The 13,744-nt window shown below is 45.8% G+C and overlaps 2 protein-coding genes across 4 annotated transcripts in view; one reads left to right on the forward strand and one right to left on the reverse strand.

Moving 5' to 3' along the window:
* Nucleotides 1-13,055, forward strand: part of Gpr39 (G protein-coupled receptor 39) — a 193,008-nt gene extending 179,953 nt beyond the window's left edge. For both annotated transcript variants that reach the window (XM_075987767.1, XM_075987768.1), the window contains one exon: nt 12,562-13,055. In XM_075987767.1, coding sequence (XP_075843882.1) covers nt 12,562-13,055 — 494 coding nt within the window. The remainder of the gene's footprint in view (nt 1-12,561) is intronic.
* Lypd1 (LY6/PLAUR domain containing 1) overlaps nt 10,757-13,744 on the reverse strand; it is a 48,128-nt gene continuing 45,140 nt past the window's right edge. For both annotated transcript variants that reach the window (XM_075987769.1, XM_075987770.1), the window contains one exon: nt 10,757-13,733. In XM_075987769.1, coding sequence (XP_075843884.1) covers nt 13,498-13,733 — 236 coding nt within the window. In that variant the 3' untranslated portion in view covers nt 10,757-13,497. The remainder of the gene's footprint in view (nt 13,734-13,744) is intronic.

Genomic DNA, 13,744 nt, shown 5'->3' on the forward strand with positions numbered 1-13,744 from the left:
AGAACAGTTAGTGTCAGAGGAGACTTAAGGCCAAAGCTTCCTCCCGAACTATGAGAAATGCTGTCTGCTTCACCCACCAGTCAGTGGCATTTTGCTAGGGCTGCCTGAGCTGTCTCACACACCCCATGATTCAATCAGGAAGGAGCCACAGCTGTCATTTAATCTTTGGCACAGATGCTACAGCAGTAGCAAGTTGTAGTAACTGGAGTCTGGTTTACTATTTGTATAACACAGATTACCCATAACTCCCAATGCTAATCCTCTCAGAACCTGATTCTTTCTTCTGGGCCAGGCTAGCAGTAGAGAGACAACCTCTATACCCCCAGGAGAAAGTTCTTAGTGCAACCTTTTCTCTCTCTGAGATTCCCCACCTGCATCCCTGGTCTGATAAATGCAACCGTGGTTAGCTATTCCTCTCTCCCAGTCAGAGGATCTTAGTCCCGATTCTCCTAGACTCTGAGACCCATGCAGGAAGCTTAGGAAGGAGAGAGGACAGGAGCCGTGTACTGTCATGTCGGTCTTTCCCCACATCCCTAAACTCCCTTAGGGCCCCTCCATCACAGGCTAGCTCTAGCTCCTGGGAGTTCCCAGGAGAACAGGCACCACACACTGGGAAGCCTAGACTCCTGTCTTGCACATATTGGGTGCCCCATCCCACAGCTCTGGGGACTCTGTTTCACTAATGTGCCTATCTCTGAAGTCTGCTCACTGCCGGCCTTTTGTGCTTTTTCACTCTTTACTATTTATAGACAACTTCATTCTGTGGGAAAGTGCTGTATGTAATTCAGGGTGGGTCACACAAGTGCTTTCTTGAAAATCATGAGGCTCTGAGTTTCACACCACAAAACCCACATGAAAAAAAAAAACAAGTATGGGGGGGGTGCATAGTTGTGATCCCAGCCCTAGGGAGGAAGACACAGGAGGCTGGTCAGGGGTTCAGCGGCCAGCCAGTTTATTAAGGTCAGTCGGAAAGACAGGTTAAGAACAATTAAGAAAGACACTTAGTATCAACCTCTAGCCTTTGCATGTCTGTGAGCACTCAGGTGCTCATACACAAGTACAGATTTAAAAAGGAAAAAACAAAACAAAGAGAGCAGGTTTTTAGCCATTAATCAGTATTAATGTGGCTTGCTCCTGCCCAGGTGGTAAGAGTAGATTTGTTCTGGTGGCTGCACCAACTGTGAGCTTCTCTTCAAGTGGTACACAGTTTCCCCAGCAGGCATGCAGGGCACTGCGCCCTGGTTCCTTCCACCCACTCCTGTACTATGTGTGACTGGTGAAGAAATGGCTGGGCTCTCATGTTGAGAAATCACTGTCGGCTTTTGCAGCCACGCTACAGTGGAGGACTTTACTATCAGCACCTCCAGAGAAGCAGTCTGTTTTTATAGAAATCTATATTTGGTTAAGATGCACATAGAAAATATTTGTCCGCTGTGTTTCAGTTGTTCATTTACCATGCATCATGAAGGTCCCCAGGCAGTGAACCACAGCGACGACCCAGAAAACCATTGACTTTGAGGTCAAGTGGATGTTCAACTCCCAGACAAGAGGGCTCATTTTTGAAATATATATTTGCTACAGCAGAGATTTATAGTTTTTGTCTTGTACCTCAACTTATAGCACAGGATGAGAATGAGGTTGCTTAGCAAATTACAGGCCATTTAGAACCTGTGCCCCATTTGGGGGTGTCTTTGGCCTCCACATGGTAGATAGACCATCTTGGGGAGAAAGCTTTTTCCTGGGCTCCATCAACTTCCCAGGCAAGGATGGGATATCCAACCATTTGTCTTCATGGATGGAAGCAGCCATCTGTGGCGTTTGTATCAATTTGAAGCCATGGTCTGTGCCCTTCTCTGAAAACAAACCCTGGGAGGGTTTCCATCTTCACCTCAATGGCATTTCTCAATAAGAAAGAAGGCAATAAGACCAAGTTGTCTAAAGAGAGGTTGTCAAGCTTAGGGGTCACTATAGGCGTTAGAAGCAAGTTGCACAGGTTTAGAGAACACAGGACACGGAGTTGGCCCTCCAGCATGAAGGCCTTGAGTTCTTAACTACTGCATCTCATTGATGGGGTGTGCAGTGGCATATCTCACCTCATTGATAGGGGTGTGCAGTGACATATCTCACCTCATTGATGGGGTGTGCAGTGACATATCTCACCTCATTGATGGGGTGTGCAGTGACATATCTCACCTCATTGATGATAGGGGTGTGCAGTTGACATATCTCACCTCATTGATGGGGTGTGCAGTGGCATATCTCACCTCATTGATGGGGTGTGCAGTGACATATCTCACCTCATTGATGGGGTGTGCAGTGACATATCTCACCTCATTGATGATAGGGGTGTGCAGTTGACATATCTCACCTCATTGATGGGGTGTGTAGTGACATATCTCACCTCATTGATGGGGTGTGCAGTGACATATCTCACCTCATTGATGGGGTGTGCAGTGACATATCTCACCTCATTGATGATAGGGGTGTGCAGTGGCATATCTCACCTCATTGATGGAGTGTGCAGTGGCATATCTCACCTCATTGATGGGATGTGCAGTGACATATCTCACCTCATTGATGGGGTGTGCAGTGGCATATCTCACCTCATTGATGATAGGGGTGTGCAGTGACATATCTCACCTCATTGATGGGGTGTGCAGTGACATATCTCACCTCATTGATGGGGTGTGCAGTGACATATCTCACCTCATTGATGGGGTGTGCAATGACATATCTCACCTCATTGATGGGGTGTGCAGTTGACATATCTCACCTCATTGATGGGGTGTGCAGTGGCATATCTCACCTCATTGATGGGGTGTGCAGTGACATATCTCACCTCATTGATGACAGGGGTATGTAGCTGGCATATCTCACAGACGGAAGCCGGAGTGAGTGCCTTTACTTCATGGCCAACCATATTCTATTCCCATTGCAGTCCACACTCTCCTCTTTCCTTTGGCAAATTTGGTAATGAGTGGTGTTTGCCACAGTTCTTCAGATCATAAGGACCATTGAGCCACTGACCTAGTGTCTGCCTCCAGGCCACTCCAGAAAATAATGTGTGTTATGTTCAGGATGCATTTGTAAACTTGGAAAAGATAAAAGAGGGCAAGTTGGGGAAGGGGACGGAGAGAAGAGAAAAGAGAGATGCCGTTGCTTTGCATATTGCAGAACCATGGGAACAAAGAGGAGAAATGGAGATGAGAAAGGAGGAGAATTGGGAAGTGGAAACAGAGGGAGAAGGGAGAGCATGAGGACAATGGAAGACAGAATCAAACACGGGCAGGTGGTTGTCAAGGAGATGAACTGGAGGGAGACTGTTTTTATTATGGGAGGCTCACCCGGCAGATGTGCATTAAGATGAAGTACCACAAAGGCAAGAAAGAGAGAGAGGAGAGCTGGAGCCCATCTAGAGCCCACTGATGGCCAACCTCACTCTGTGTGTGTATACGTTATTACCCTCCAGCTAGAGTGAGCAACACAATTTCCCAAAGGCTTATGGATTTCAGATCATGCAGCCCACATCGCCGAAGCCTGATTTAGTGAGTCTAGGTTAGACCCAATGATCCCCTAAGTGTGTGGGGCTATGTGTATTGGCCAGAGGGCAAGCTTAGATGACTTTCTTCAGGAATCATCCACTTCATTTTTTTTCAGGACTAGCCTACACCTCAATGAATAGGATAAGCCATCTGAACATCAAGGCCCCAGGATTGCCCATCTCCACGGCCTCAGCCCTGTGATTAGAGGTGCAGTCCTCCATCTTGAGATTTTTACATGGGGACTAACTAGAGACTGAACTCAGATCCTATGCTTTTAAAGCAAGGGCTTTACCAACTGAGCCATAGAGTTGGTATCCGGCCCCAGGAATCTGCATTTTTAAAAAGTTTTATGTGACGATACTATTTCTCTCACCCTTGCGTGGGAACCATCGTTTCAGAAGTTGGAGACTAACCCAAGGTGGGCTTGGGTCAGGCAAGGTCAGGGAGTGAGATCAATGTCTCCAATAGCGTGCGGAAGCAGATTGGCAAGCTCTACCATATAAACTGGAAAAGCACTAAAACCATTTATGGGGTTTGTTTGTCTCTCTCTGGCTCTTCATTCAACTAACCATATGCTTACTTTCCATCGGCAATTGCGATTTAACTGTCAGCAGAGAGCAGATGTTCCTTCACCCTACTATATGCAAGTTAATTTATAGCACACAGAGCCTGGCGGAAGGTTCTCACCATGCTGGGTTCCCACTGCCTCACTCCTTTCTGCAGCCCTGCTGAGCCTGGCCAGACTCAGAAGGTAAGGGACCATTTCACTCCCCAATTCTGAGCGGTGCTAAGTCTTGCCTGGCCTAGGTTGCTCTTCTCTAGACCAGTTCTTTTTCTCCTTTAACTGTGTGTGTGTGTGTGTGTGTGTGTGTGTATGTGTGTGTGTATGTGTGTGTGCATGCATGTGTGTTGCTATAATAAAACATTCTGACCAAAATCAACTTAGAGGAAGAAAAGGTTTATTTAGCTTGTAATTCCAGTCCCCAGCACTGAGTGAAGTCAGGAACTCAAGAAAGAACTTAAAGCAGAAACCATGAAGGAATATTTTGTTAATTTATTCATAGGCTTATCATTAGCTAGATTTTGATTATAACACAGGATGACCTAAAGATTGAATAGTAGCTTTCAAAGTGGACTGGGTGATACTTTATTAGTTAACAGTCAAAACAGTTCTCCAAAGGTCAATTTCATAGGTAAAGCTTTAGTTGAGGCTTCTGTGTCAAGTTGAAATTTCTGTCCTTCCTACCAAAAAAAAAATCTGGTTGTTCCTGTTTGTGGGAAAGTTGGATAGACCTGGCTTTGGTTGCCTTAAGGATCCTCTTTGACCTTTCTCGTGGTTCTGAGCTACCTAGGCTGAGGTCGTGTTGTCTTCTTAGCATCAATGCCTAGGACAGACAATGTGCATAATAGAACACTGTCAATCAAGAGGTGTCTGCTGCATGAATAAGGATACTCAGAGACTATAAATATAAATAAATACAAACAAACAAACCAGAGCTAATGAAATGTTTAGTCCTTGTGCACTGTAACCAGAGTTAAATTAGAAAGTAGAAGTGAGTAGCAAAGGGGCAAAATGACCACGATAATTACAGAAATCTCATCACCCTCAGCCTGCCACTGCATCCACGAGGTTCCCATAGCTCAGGGAAGTGGACCTCTGACATAGGTAGGAAAGGAGCTCTTTGGGATTTGTTAAAATCACACAAACCACCTTTCTGGGGATAGATATAAATTTCCAGATCGTCTCTACTCAGTCAGTACGAGCAAATCACAATTCTCAGTGTATTTGTGCATGGTTGTCTGAATGCAATTCATGTGCACTTGCATGTGGAGCCAGAAGACAACCTTGGGTATTATTCTCAGGCACCAGACTTTTGGTTTAAGCTAAGGTCTCTAACCAGCCAACAGGCTCCAGGGATACACTTATCTCTGCTTCCTTAGTGCTGGTATTATAAATGATGCCACCAAGCCTGGCTTAATCCTGACTTCTCTGTAAGTACTAGTATAAGATAGATGGACAGACAATAGATGAGTGGAAGATTGGGTGGGCAGGTGGAAAGATAGCTGATATATGACAGACGGGTGATTAGAAAGACAGAGGAGTGATAAATGGGAGATAGGTAAGAGATGAATAGATGCTTGATAGATAGGTAGGTAGGTAGATAATAGGCCACTGTTAGAGAAATGGGTGGTCAGAAGAACTTATTGATAGATAGATGATAGATAGCTGGCTGGCTGGAAGAAAAACAATGATTGACAGATAGATAATGTATGATAGATATATAGATGACAGATACATGTATACACAGATAAATGACCACGTTAGATAGGCTGATGACAGATGAATGGATAAGAACTGGACAGATGTATAGAATAAATGACAGATGGATACATGGGCAGGTGGATAGAGTCCTTGTAGGCCAGATCGCCACATTGTATCCTGAACACTCTTGGTTTTGTGAGACTGGAGTTTCGTGTTCCTTTGGGTGGGACTCATGCCCCTAAGAATTCCAATGACTGCATCTTTGAGGGGGACTGAGTTTTAACTTGGACTGTGGCCAGCTGTGTTGATGTCTATTTCACCTCCTCCCATGCTGACAAGTCAGCACTTGAGCCTAAAACTGGACTCTTCCCCCATAAACTACAGCAGCACAGAGGCCTCCAGTGGCAGTCAAAAATAGGGTGGCTCAATGCTGTGAGCAGGGGACAAGAGGCCTTGAGAAAATCACCGGCCTAGTGTCCTCATTTGCGACAGGATATGGCCTCTTCTGAGACTTTGAGACCACCACAGTGATATAGTTGATAATGATCTTTACCCTAATGGTCGGAGAGGAGGAAGGAGAGCATAGTCCTGGAAGTCAATGCCACCACGTCCAGGGCTGCAGAACCAAATGCATCTGTGGAAACTAAAGCAAGCCATCTGTCCCCAATGCTGTGGAGATGCCACCATCTCCTCGGGGCTGGGATTACAAATGCCTGCCCCCATACTCAGGGTGTGGAGTTAGCCGTGTGTATTGCTCCTGTTTTCAGGGGAGAGTTTCTTTAATCTTTGTGTATGCATCATTGTCGTAGATTCAGCTGTTAGTTTGACACAAACTTAGAAACACCTCAGCTGAAGAATTGCCTCCCTCAGATTGGCCTGTTGGCATGTCCGTGGAACATTTTATTGACTGCTAATTGATATAAGAGGGCCCAGCCCACTGTGGGTGGTACCATACTGAGGCAGGTAGACCTATGAACCAGCCTGCCTCCATCTTAGGCTTGAAAGTCATCTTATAGCAAAGACAAACAAGGTTCATTTCTGTTTGTGATTAGATCTGTTTCTCTAGGTTTGGGCTATGCCCCCCCTCTGTAACCTTAACTATAAATGATTCTGTTCTTCCTGTTCCAGGAAACGGCAACCATGCCTTTCATTCAAAAAGTTGTAATAGCCATCTTGTAGCCTACCTTTGCTTCAAAAGGTTGTTATGGCCTCCTTGTTACAACAACCTTGCAATCACGTCTTTGTTTCAGGAGGTCATTATGACTAACTTGTTATGCTTACGTTCCACTCCTGGAACCCCGCCTACTTTGTCTGCCAACCCTCCATTTGGAAACCCCCATCTCTGAGCTACAAAAACCTCATCTTCCTCACATCTCATGCTGATCTCTGAGCCCTGCCTTAGGGAGAGGCAGCCTACACACACAAATAAGGAAGCTTGCTTTAATTAATTGCTTGCTTTAATTTTACCATGATGATTTGGGTTGGTGGTCTTTTCCCTCCCATTTTAGGGATTAACAGGGGCCTGGGTTATATAAGAAAGATTTCTGAACATTCGCCTGGGAGCAAATCCGGAAACAGCATTCCTCCATGGTTTCTGCTTTAAGTTCCTGCCTTGGCTTCCTTTGATGACAGACTCTAACCTTTTAGATGAAATAACCTCTTTCTTCCCTAAGTTGCTTTTGATCGTGTTTATCACAGCAACACAGACACCAAGCTAGGACAATGCTCACGTGTGCCAGTGTGGTTGTGCAAATGCCAGGAAGCACACTGCGTGTGGAGGTTGGAGGACAGCCTCGGATGCCTGGGTCCTTGCTTTTCACCTTGTTTTTGAGATGGGTTCTCTAGTTCACTGCTGCATACAGCAAGCTACCTGGCCTAGGAGGTCCCAGGGGTTTGCTGTCTCCACCTCTTGAGGCACACATTATGGCATCTAGCTATATGTGGGTTCTGGGGAACAACCCCAGTTCCCACACTCGTGTGGCAAGCCCCTTACCCACTGAGCCATTTCTGCAGCCCTGCACCTGTTTTGTAAACATTATTCTTCCAAGGATGTGTGTGTGCGTTATTGCCTAATGGCTCTTGTCACTTTACAGTTGTGATGAAGGAGCCAAAGCAGACGGCTTTATGTGGAGAAGCAGATAAGATATGAAGGCATTTCTGAGTCCACAGTGCAGTGCTGTCTGGGGTATAATACCGACCTATCAATAATCCAGTTAAGACAGTTTACCTGCTCTACGTGAGAGGGCTCAGTTCGCCAATCTTCATTCAAGTTCACACTCACACTGTTTAAATGTGGGCTCCATGCTGCAGCACACAGACCAAAGCATTATAGATTTCTCTCCCCAAATGTAATACGCAAGTCTAAATTGATTGCAGCCAAACATAAATTTAGTCAAATCTTTAATGCACTCCATTAAGCCATGAATAAGACTTTAAAGCATTGTGTTAGCTATAGAGAAGTTGGGACTGGAGTTAAGCCAATTGCAGACAGCTGAAAGAGAACGTGACTTCTGGACGTGGTAGGTATGATATTTGTCCCCAACAGTGTATCATGGAAAAGGACAATTTTTTTCAATGTAAAAGTCAACAATTAGCTGTCATTGTGAAATGACAAATTTTGCACAAAGGGGATGGTTGGCTTCCTGTTCTAGAAAGGCTAACTCAACTATCACACTGCCTGTGGGTATGTCTCAGACTGCCATTGGTGTCCCCTCGTATACCCAGCACTCCATTTTCATAGAACAAAATCATCTTTCTAAACTCAGAGTGGCAAACATTTTTCTCACGTCTGGTTGAGACGGGAGAAGGATATGCCAACAGCTCCACCAGGTAGTTGGCGTGATTTGTGTGTTCCTGAGAGTCAGAGCTTGGGATGAGTGAGACCTGCAGAAGACATTTTTGCACTTTCAGAACAATGTAGATTTTGAATAATTTGTCCAGCACTTTTACAGAAGGGTTTCTAGTGTGGGGCTGGCAAAAAGTCAGGGATACGCATTCAGAAATCCAATTCAGATTCAGCAATGCTTGGTGATGTCACAAATGAAGGCTGTGTACATGTCTGGGGACGGGGCACTTGGGGGATTTAGCATGGGGCAGGAGTGAGTGAAGAATTAAAACATCTCACTGACGATATTTTCACAATGATTACATATTTCACTTGCATGAGAAATCGAGCTACACGTGTGGAGTTAGGCCACATTGTAAAAACTGTCACTGTTGTCATCTTTTTTATTTTTAGTGTGATTGAAAACATTTAAATGTATGGCTTGTTCTTTCCGTGGGTAGAGTGAGAACATATAGGGGCCACAGTTAATGATGACTTTTTTGCCTCTTTTTCCTTCCATTTTCATGTCTCTCTCTTTGTGTGGTATGTGCATATACATGCATGTGTGTTTGCATATGTATGTTGACACCTATGTGGGGGCATATGTGTGTGCAAGTGGAGGCCTTGTACACACATATGCATCATTGTTGACGTCATGTTGTTGATCCTTGCTAATTAGCTCTTCCACCTTATTCACAGAGGCAAGGCCTCTCAGTCAAGCCCAGAGCTTACCAATCTGGCCTAGCCATGTTGCCCTGGGAATCCCTAGTCTCCACATTCCACGGCTGGCATCACAGGTGGGCTTGTCATGCCACATGGGGACCAGAGACCTGAACTCTTGGGAGGCAGGCCCTTTCACAGCTAAGTCATCTCTATAGCCATCTTGCCTGTGTTTCCTTACCAAACTGAAAACAGGAGAAATTTATACTACTGCATCACAGGTTTGGGAGACGGGTAGGCCTCTCATTTGTTAAGTAAAGGTCCTCTCTGGGTTGTTGGAGACAGAAACCCATGTGGGAGGTAAGTGCCCAGTACAGAGACTGGAGTAGAGAAAGCTAATTTTCAACTCCTGGTTATGTGTCTAGGCCTGCTTGTGTGTACCAATTAGAACCCACCCATTTCTATTCACACCCTGTCTCTCTTCTTCCAGGTCTGAACTCACTTCTACAGCCAGAAAGAAGTAGCTTCCTTATGGGCTCCTTATCAGTGAGGAATTTGAGCTTTCCTCCCATTTGCTGCCACTCACTCAGATGCACCCACCTGCCATGTGCTATCTCATTTCAATTTCACAGCCAGGATGTCATCTTGGCTGAGACTACAAAGCAAGCTTCGAGCCATAGTCTGGTACCTTTTCTCCTACCTGGAGACTGGGTTTCCTCCCCCTGCTCTTCCTCTTTCTTCTCTTCTTCCATTCCTTCTTTTTTTTGAAACTAAAATCTCTTTCTTTCAATGGGATGCAGGATGATTGGGGTTGAGCGAGTGCACGCAAGAAGCTAATGGAAGGATGTGTAAGCGGGTGATGAAGACAGCAGAAGACGGTGCAATGCAGGACATTCAGGACCCTTCTTGTCCTCCTCCCCCACCTCTTCCCTTCTTCCCCAGATCTCTCCCCTCCATCCTAATGTCCCTCCTCTTCCTCTCCAACCTGCCTTCTCTCATCATATTTGTTGGTTGCCTCTCAAAGCTCTTCCATGTTCAGCCTGTGGGAGGTACAAGGAGCTTCTAGTCAGTGTTCCAGACTCTCAGAGAGCAGCCTCCCACAGGGTCGCACACCCTGCACAGAAAGCTGTGCACTCTATTGACATATTCTAACAAATATGTCCTCATACGATGGCTGGACTTGCTCTGCAAAAATCAGTAACGGGGGGGGGGACTGTGAAGCTTAGTGGAAATGTATCCATCCAGGCATCTGTTCTCCCTCATAATCAATACTGAGCCAGTCACTCGGAACTATCAAACTTCAGAGCAAGTCAGGCATTGGTGGCTGGGAGCCCCTTAAAGTCCCGGGTTCCTGTGCAGGTATTTTTATTATTTATTTATTTTTTAATTCATAAAGTGTCTATTTTTGTTGTTTTTATCCAGCAGTGGTAACAAGGTGATTTGGAATCAGCTCTGGACTTGAGATCGTATTTATTTATTTACTTAGCCTTTTCATCAGATCAATATGTTGCGCTGCCTGTTTTATTCTTAGATTTACTGACTGTTCTCCCAGAAAAAAATTCAAAGCAAAGAAGCAAGCAGATTGGTTTTTATCTCAAAGCCCTGGCTGAGGATCGACAGAAGGAATCCTTGGAAATTCACAAAGGAGCTGAGTTTCCCAGGCTCTCCCTGCTGACAGATGGCTTTGTTTGAAGCGTCTGTCTTTGGGAGAAGCTGAGTTATGTACCCTCAAGGGCTCCTCCCCCACCAGTCAAAGGATACTCGGGCTAACCCTGCATTCATGAACATGTGTGCTTGCCCTGGGCCATTAACTAAAGAACTATGAACCTTCTACTCTGGGCAAGAAACAGTGGCTACCAATTGTTACTTCTCTGAATTTCCTAGAGTATTGGGGTCAGAGCGGGAAGAACTACTTGTAAAATGCAAAATTAAAAAAATTTGCATAGGACTCCAGGTGCTGAGGTGACCAGAAGGTGTCAGATCCCCCGGCAAATAGAGTGGTGGACCACTGCTCTCTGCCTGATGTGTGTATCGGAAACAGAACTTAGGTCTTAACTGTTGAACCATCCCTCCAGTCCCACCAAATTCTGCTTTAAGATATTTGCCCCTCTCCTGGGAACTTTTGTTCTGGGTGCTCAGCTTCTTGAGAAAAGAGAAAGCCCTAAAGATTCCCAGGCTTATTTTTCTTGCCTCCCCCCCCCCCCCCCGCGCCCAGTGTAGTCTCATCATCTTGTAGTTCCAGGTGGCTCTGAAATGAAAGCATGGGGCATTCAAATGAGTGTCTGGAAGAGGGTGGGCTGAGTGGTACCTCCCTCTTCCATAGGACCTGATCATTCCTAGCCATCCGCACTGCAGGTTGGTGCCACAAAGGCCGAGGGTCTGTACACAAAATGAGCTTCAGAGATTTGGGTGTTTGGGGATAATTTGTTTTCCCATGTGAAGGTAGAAGGGGCATTGCTTCTGAAAATGTTTTAAAATTAGCAGAGATAAAAGCATCATGGTTAGAGGTACATATACCTTTTGAGACATACCTATATGTGTGTTATTTAATCTACACATATACATATATGTGTATATATGTGTCTTGTTTTGCGATTTCAGTTTGTTAGCACTGTAAAGGTGGATGTGATTATGTAACTAGAAGGCAAGAGTGGGGACATCCAGATGAGTGTCCGGATAGCCAGTGCCTCATGCACAAGGACGGTACCTGAGTGGTACTTCTGTATAATAATCTGTCCCTGATTTTGCTTCTCCTGAACTTGGATCCTGAATCATTGTCATAAAATATATTTGTTGAACCAAGGAGAAACAACTTCCATTTGACTTAAAAATGTCATTGGGTCTTCTTAGTCCTGTCATTGTTTACAAAACAAATACCATTTCATCTAATATGGCTATAGCTTATGGTCCTATCTAGAAACAAAAAGACAAAACCAGATTTATGGCCAACATGAGATATTTTCTGGATACACGCGCAACAATGAAAACATTTTGAAAATTAACGGGCACCCACAGGTATAAATACACTGTTGAAAGCATTTAACGCTCTTTAACATAGCCAAGTCCCCTGAGCTTGAAGCAGCATTAAATTCTCCTTTGCCGGTAGCAAAAAGAAGCCGTCAAGCACAGCAGTGAAAAATTGGTACCGTTTCCTGGCCAGTAAGCAACAGAACCAAGGGCTTGAATATTTTATGGGTTTTTATTTATTTATTTTTGTTCTCATGCTGTTTTTCTCCCCCATTTCTTTTTCTCTCCTGTTCTTGCCTGCCCAGGACTGATCGTGGTGACACTGGCTGTGTGTTGGATGCCAAATCAGGTTCGGCGGATCATGGCTGCGGCAAAACCCAAACATGACTGGACCAAGTCATACTTCAAGGCATACATGATCCTTCTCCCCTTCTCCGACACGTTCTTCTACCTCAGCTCTGTCGTCAACCCTCTCCTGTACAACGTGTCCTCTCAGCAGTTCCGGAAGGTGTTTTGGCAGGTCCTCTGCTGCCGGCTGACTCTGCAGCACGCCAACCATGAGAAACGCCTGCGTGCCCACTTCAGCTCCACCAAAGACAGCACCCGCTCAGCCCGCAGCCCCTTCATCTTCCTAGCCTCCCGGCGGAACTCTTCCTCCAGGAGAACGAACAAGGTGTTCCTGAGCACTTTTCAGACCGATGCCAGGCCTGGAGAAGCTAAGCCCCAGCTCTTGAGTCCTGAGTCATCACAGACAACTGATTCCACCACGGAAAATGGTATCCAGGAGCAGGGAGTGTGAGCGTCAAGTTCAGAAGCCTTGAGCAGAAACTGACTCTTCCCTCCCACAAAAGCAAAGTTACCTTCACGCAGCAGTCCCCGAATAGACTGTGACTCCATTAGGGACAGAATGGAAGCTCCAGGCTTTGGGAAGGGCAGATGCATATCTCAATGACTTCTAAGGGCTGATTCTTCCAGGATGGCCTTGGCTGTGGTTACACGGACTGGGACGGGAAGAGCTGGGCTTTCTGCTCCATGCGCTTTCTTCAACTACCCACGGAAATCCAGACTGAATTGGTTCAGAGCTTACAAAGTATTTGTGCATGGCAATCTTGCATTACTTGAAGGGAACAAAAAGATCTTTTTGTCTACCCAGAATAGAAGGACACCCAGCAGAGACTCAGGGAGGTGAGAGAGTGCGGGCCTGACAGATGATGCAGCAGGGGTTAGCATCTCCTTTAGCTTCAGCAGTGCGCCAAGCAGAGGGCTAAGTTGAAGAGCAGGGCGGTGGTGAGAAGCCCTGGCCTCATGGCCGAGGCAGAACTGCCTCTTTTCTTGGGCCTCGGCCCATTGCAAAGAGGGGTGTTGCAGCAGCTGATACACACGGAGTTCAGTTTCCCAGGGGAGCAGAAGGACTGGTACCCAGCCGAGGCGATGAGACAGGCTGCTGACGATGCGCACGACTTCCGGTACATGATCCCTGCAACACAG

The sequence above is a fragment of the Microtus pennsylvanicus genome, chromosome 10 (assembly GCF_037038515.1).
Source record: "Microtus pennsylvanicus isolate mMicPen1 chromosome 10, mMicPen1.hap1, whole genome shotgun sequence".
In the NCBI taxonomy this organism is placed as follows: domain Eukaryota; kingdom Metazoa; phylum Chordata; class Mammalia; order Rodentia; family Cricetidae; genus Microtus; species Microtus pennsylvanicus.